Genomic DNA, 6,882 nt, shown 5'->3' on the forward strand with positions numbered 1-6,882 from the left:
CTTTTAGAAAAATAATTTATATACCCGAATTCTGATTTATAATTGATTTAAAAAGTAGCCTATATTTTAAGTGACAGCATCTTGTATATGTATAAAAAATTTCATCTCAATCAGATAAGTGGTTGATTAGTTATAAAGGTACAAACCGACAGAGAGACAGACAGACGAAAATTCTAAAAAAGGTAGATACAGTATGAGTAGGTCATAAAAATGATATTTCACGCATAATTCGAAATAGAATCACCATGTACAGACAGAGCCTATAGATTTATATATTAGTATAGATATAGATTAGTATAGATATAGATATAGATATAGATATATTGTATGAACATGAGTGTGAACATGAGAGTAGTGGGGAGAAGTTGGAGAGTGGAGGTCGGAGATCTCTCTACCGCCTGATGTAACTTCATTTCTTTCCGAAAACTGTTGACGAACACAACTGTTATTACTGATCAAGTTTTATCCATACTTTATAATAAAACTCAGTCTTCAGATAAAAGTTATTTTATAAATTACATCGATCCTTATTCATAGTTTAATTATTTCATTAAATAACAATCATAATCATCATCATCGTAGTCAACAATAAATTTATCAACTGTTTTCAAATTCAAAATTGGTCCGCGTAACAACGATCTGCCGGCTGTCCAGGAGGTGGCGTCAGCTCCGATCCTAGTAACCTCCCAGGACATAACATATAATCGCTACCAGAAATAAAACACTACCAAGTTGCATTTATAAATCAACTTTAACCGTTTGAAATCCCTACCATCAACTTTAGAATGTATATTTTACAGACAATAAATTTATATTTAATAAATTGGGAATCATTTGGGAAGATTTAGGAATATAATTTTATTATTCAGCACTAACTAATTAATGGGTAATTATTTAATATTGTTTGAGCGTTTAGTGCGCATTTCAGAAAATATAATTAACACGACTTTTTCGTTGTAGCTAATAGTAAACTATTTGGGAAGAAAGTTATGAATTGTTGTAGTTTAAAGATCCCAAATCCTAATTGCTCATTAATTAATTAGTCCTCAATAATAGAGTCATATTCCTAAATCTTCCCAAATAATTCCCAATTGATTAGAAATAAATTTATTGTCTGTAAAATATACATTCTAAAGTTGAAGGTAGAGATTTCTAACGGTAGAGTTTTATTCATAAATGCAACTTGGTGGTGTTTTTTTTTTTGTAGTGATTATATCATGGTAGATATTTTCATTGTTCGAGATTTTGAGATGGTAGATTTTTTTATTGGAGCAGGAATTTTCTAGGTAGATATGGTGCGGCTGACTTCAATTGGCTAGAGTTTTATTTTTGGTAGGGTCGCTTATGGCTGAGTCGTATACCTGCCGGGCAGTGCAGCCAGATCGTGGACGAAAAGTTCCCCTTCTTTCGCACATTTTAACATCACTCACAGCTTAAACGGTGTGTTATGTCCTCAACAGCCTCAGGTGCCTCCACCTGTTAATTAATTAGTAAACTCAAGATACATAAGAAACGCGCATTTAAATTCCATTTGAAATAATATATTAATATCCTACAACACTTATTACGTCTTAACAATATGAAGTAAATAAATTAAATCACAAATCGTCGTGGCACATACTCATTGAATTATATATTTTTATTATAAAAAAGTTAAATAAATAGATGGATAAACTTTATTTTATATTTAGAGAAACATAAATACAGTTTGAGTGGTCTTGGAACGTTTCCTGTCACCTGATACTTAAAACCTAAACAAAACACACGCATAAAAATCATGAATAGGCCCTTGTTCTATAGTTAACAGTAAATATCGTTATAAAAAAATACATACTCTATAAGCAAACAAGAAAAGGAAATATATAATAAATAAATCTTATTTATAAATGAAAACCATATCACAGGAACTTAACTATTATTGTTAATATATATATTTTTATATTAAATAAAGAGTGATTCATATAATAAATGAATTAATAGAAATATTGAAATATAGCATTAGAATAATTATAATGATGTTTCACGATAAATGATAATGTCAATTGTAACGAATAACTAAATATAGAATAATTATAGAACACACCTCTGATAGTCTAGAATATTTAACCGAATGATTTTATCCAAGTACGGGAAAATAGAATATAAATAATATAAGTAATAAGAAGATATAGAATGGATAAAGTAAAGAACGTAAATGCATAAGCTTATATCTCAAATTCGTATTAGTAGAAAGTATAAACGTATAAGTATAATATTTAGTAAAGAACATAGATATATAAGTATTTATACATATAAGCATGAGTGTGAACATGAGAGTAGTGGGGAGAAGTTGGAGAGTGGAGGTCCGAGATCCCTCTGCCGTCTGATGTAACTTCACTTCTCTCCGAGAACTCTTTACGAATACAACTGTTATTACTGATCAAGTTTTATCCATACTTTATAATAAAATTCAGTCTTCAGATAAAAGTTATTTTATCAATTACATCTATCCTTAATCATAGTTTAATTATTTCATTAAATAACAATCATAATCATCATCATCGTAGTAAACAATAAATTTATCCACTGTTTTCAAATTCAAAATTTGGTCCCGCGTGACAACGAACTGCCCACTGTCCAGGAGGTGGCGTCAGCTCCGATCCTAGTAACCTCCCACGACATAACAGGTGCTTGGGAAGGGGAACTTTTCGTCCGCGATCTGGCTGCACTGCTGCCGGGTATTATTAATATTATTATTATTATGATTATTAGCAAGAAGGCGATTGTAGTTGCGTGTGTCAACGTCGACAAGATACTACGCTGCATGTTATATTAATTAAATAATTCTAAATAACTTATTAATTAACGTGCCTATTTATTAGTAAGTATTAATTAACGAAAGTTTTGTGGTAAATAAATTCAGTTAATTTATTTTTTTGTACAGTCGTAAAAGAAAAAGATAGAAAATGGGTAGATCTAGATCACGCAGTAAATCGCCGAGTAGTAGGCGGCGTCACAAGAGTAAACATTCGCGAAAACGTTCTAAATCCCGTGAAAAACGTTCTAACAGCAAATATGTAGAAAAATCAAAAGAACGTAGTTCTAAAACAAGGTAAATTTTTTACAGTATATTATTAGATTAGTGTCGTTTGTATTATTTTTTCTTAATCTGTACTAAACAAATAATCACAATTATTATATCATTGTGCTTTTATTACAAAAATTTGTTGTATTGATGAATCATATAATAGTTTTTTCATAATCAGATTTATCTCAAAAGTTTATTTTTGATTAATTATTTTAGAAAACGTTCACATTCTTCATCAACAAGCAGTGACTCTGATGGGTCCGATGATGTTCACATTGTCAGTCATAAAAAACGTTTATTCAAAGATAGAGATAGAAAAATGGATGAAGTTGAGCGATTAGCTGAAATGGAACGACAAAGGTATTAATAAATAAAATACATCTAAGACCATCACTATTGAACAAGTACTCGATCGTGTTTTCATTTAAAATACGTAGAGTAAATCATGATGGTGTTTTCAATTTTAATTCATATCTATCTTTCATTTTTATACTTGTGTTATTAGGAAAAAGAAAGAATTAACGCACAATACCCTCGCCACGAGCGCAATCCGGTAAGATTTAGATTAGAAATTATTTGCCATGGTGGCGGTATCTCATTATTTTTCATTAGTAAATGCACGGGCAAAATAAATTAATATTTTTTGTTTGTAAGCAATCAATATATATTTATATAGCATGGCAACAGTCATTTTGCATAAAAACATTTTTTATATAAATCTTTATTTAAATAATCATATACACATATACGTTAACTTTTTTATAATTATAATAATTATGGTATTAATATTTGTCATCATAATAAAATTTATTATAAATGTTGTCATTATTAAGTTTTAAGATAAAAAATAAAACATGTAAGCAAGACAAATAGAATAACATTAATACTCCAGGCGACAGCGAGAAACGGAGCAAAAGTTAGTGGAGGAAGAGGCGGCTAAACGTATTGAAGAGCTTGTCCAAAAAAGGGTAGAAGAAGAACTAGAAAAACGTAAGGAGGAGATTGAGGCGGAAGTTCATCGACGAGTAGAAGAGGCTAAAAGAGCCATTGAACGTCAAATGATGGAAGAAATGGAATGGCGCCAGGCTAAACTCCGCGAGGAGGAAAAACGAAGAGAGGTAAGACCAATCCAGAGAAACATTGGATGATATTAGCGCGAGCGCTGAGTAAGAGCATAAGTAACGTCGCTACCTCAATCCGACAATTGCGTTGACGATGTAGTTAATTACAATATTTAACAGTGAATAAGCCCTTAATAAGTTTAAAAATTTTATTTTTTTTTTACACTTATGAAATGTATACTATAGTCGCCAATGATTTTGTTGATATTCAGGACTCGATTTTACATTTGCCACAGCGTTCGAGCATTTAAGTTTTATGATTTTTCTGAGTTACCGTAAAGTTACATTCAGCTCAAAAAAATCAATGTACTTTTATCTTTAAACTGTATCTACTTGATATGTAGCAATGTAGCAAATTCATTTGTAATACAGCAAAAAAGTTGCTTGAAGCAACGAAAAGGGTGTTATTCGTATCGTGTACGTAGGTATTTTGTTGTTACGGATTACCGGGAATATATTTTTCTCATGTACTATCTGTATATACCTACCTATTTTTATCTGATATTAGCGTTAAATTAACTAATTATTAACACTGATAGAATATATGGTATAGCATCCATATTATTAAAAATTTATTTTTTAATTTAATTAAAGAAAAAGAGAAGGAAAAAAATTTTAATGAAGCGCGATCAATAGTAATTTACAATTTATAATTATTATAAACTGTTTTGAATAATGTAAATTCACAAAAATAATTAAATTCTTTGTAATGACTCAATAAGTAATCGAACGCGTAAACTGAAAAAAAACTACTATTTTCAAGTATCTGCGTGTTTGAATCCTCCCGAATAAATATTTGTTTAATCCTAGAAAAAATATACTCCAACCAAGTAATATTTTCTTGATTTAAGAATTTTTATACTTATTTTAAGAAAATATTTTTGGTTGGAGTACATTATTACTAAGAATAAACAAATAATTTTCTCGGAAGGATTCAAACACGCAGATACTTGGAAACATTATTTTTTTTTTTCAGTGTATAAAAAAATGATTAGCTTGTAGTTTTATCTATGTAGCGATTTTCCAATCCTCTTTTTTAATATTTTATCTGAAAATGATTGATGAGTTGAAGCCCCTTTGGTAAATTTATAATTTTCTTGAATCAATATCACTAAAAAGTTTCTGCTCAATAAAATATATTAAGTTAAAGATGCAAAACAATTTTATTTATAATTAATATATATATATACATATATATATATATATATATATATATATATATATATATATATATATAACTTACATCGAGCTCTAATAATTAATTATTCGGACGGAAATAAAAAATTATGAATCGTAGTATTTTCTTAATAAAAAGAGAAAAAAAAATCAGTAAGAAATCCCAATAGCAACAAAGCAACAATAGAAAAATATATAGGTCGGCTTCCTAAACTGACTACCAGCGGAAGATGCCGGTATTATACTCACTGCCGAGTGATTGTTGATGAAGAAGTCATCCCCTACATGCTGGTGTGAGCTACATCCAGGTATTATCCAATTTATATATATTCATAATTTCATTACATAAAAAATAATAATTATATTATTGTTATTTACTCAACCATACATACATATCAACACAATAAATATTTTCTCCGTGACATCGTCTACTCATTAAAGAGTAGCTATAGCCGCTGCGGGGAAGATTAAAAAATTAAGGCCCGGATTTTATAAAACTCATTTTTATATTGTGTTATTGTAAAAAATCTTAACTTTTAAAATCACAATGATGAAATTATTTTTATTGAACATTTAGTACTTTTCAGCCTTGTCTATACAACATTTTTTCCGGGCCCTATTCTCAATTTCTTCTTACGCAGAAAAATATTTTATAGGAATTATATCTTATCAAGCTGTTGAAGCAGCAGCACAATAAGCAAAAATTGGTGTGATAACTGCAATAAGGGCCATAACTATTATTTCATGGTGTAAAACTGTACTATTGTCGTTGTAGGAGGAAGAGCGGAAAAAACGTGAGGAACTCGAAAGGATCATGGAGGAAAACAACAGGAAAATTGAAGAGGCTCAAAAGAAATTGGTAAATTTGGTTATTAAATTTTTTAATTATAAAATGATTACCCATTATTATTTTTTTTAATGATAATTTCAGGCTGAGGAAAGATTAGCAATGGTTGAAGAACAACGACTTATGGAAGAAGAGCGGCAAAAGATGAGAAAAGAACAAGAAAAGCGAGTTAAAGAAGAGCAAAAGAAAATATTGGGAAAAAACAATTCAAGACCTAAGCTTTCTTTTACCTTGAAACCAGTTACGTGAGTTTTAAGATTAATTTCGAGTCATCTTTTTTGTGCTGCTAGATATCCCTTCAGGGTTTTTTTTTACATAGATAGTGATTTGCAAGTTGTAATCAAGCTGTTTGATCGATAATATACACATCAAATAATCTGTTTATTTGTTGCTTTTGTTCGATCAAATTCTTGTTAACATTTCTTGCAAGTTATTGACTGTCGGGAAGTCATCAAATTCACACAATCTGTATATTAATGTTAATTTATGTATATATTAAACAATCAGAACGATAAGGACTGATTTTTATTACTTACAATGTTGCAACTGCTCTATATGTATGTATATACATATGTTTTTGATTGAGAAATTTGTATTAATTCAAGAGAAGTGTCAGTAAAGATTACATTAGTCGATTAAATTTATCGAATAAATTATATATATATATATAT

General features: G+C 29.3%; 1 protein-coding gene across 1 annotated transcript; it reads left to right on the forward strand.

The window, feature by feature from the left end:
• The first annotated feature begins 2,741 nt into the window (after nt 1-2,741).
• Nucleotides 2,742-6,869, forward strand: LOC103579194 (UPF0430 protein CG31712). Its single transcript, XM_053738648.1, has 7 exons — nt 2,742-2,860; nt 2,924-3,091; nt 3,284-3,427; nt 3,573-3,620; nt 3,960-4,185; nt 6,140-6,223; nt 6,296-6,869. Exons 2-7 carry the CDS (start codon nt 2,946-2,948, stop codon nt 6,458-6,460), a joined length of 813 nt encoding a protein of 270 aa, XP_053594623.1. The 5' UTR covers nt 2,742-2,860; nt 2,924-2,945; the 3' UTR covers nt 6,461-6,869.
• Nucleotides 6,870-6,882: the final 13 nt, after the last annotated feature.

The sequence above is a fragment of the Microplitis demolitor genome, chromosome 4, assembly GCF_026212275.2.
Source record: "Microplitis demolitor isolate Queensland-Clemson2020A chromosome 4, iyMicDemo2.1a, whole genome shotgun sequence".
In the NCBI taxonomy this organism is placed as follows: Eukaryota; Metazoa; Arthropoda; class Insecta; order Hymenoptera; family Braconidae; genus Microplitis; species Microplitis demolitor.

Excerpts from the sequence above, each read along its gene's own strand:
- LOC103579194 (XM_053738648.1), top strand. The coding sequence starts at position 2,946 with ATGGGTAGATCTAGATCACGCAGTAAATCGCCGAGTAGTAGGCGGCGT. Across the intron at positions 3,428-3,572 it reads GCTGAAATGGAACGACAAAG|GAAAAAGAAAGAATTAACGC; the intron begins GTATTAATAAAT and ends TTGTGTTATTAG. Across the intron at positions 6,224-6,295 it reads AAGAGGCTCAAAAGAAATTG|GCTGAGGAAAGATTAGCAAT; the intron begins GTAAATTTGGTT and ends TGATAATTTCAG.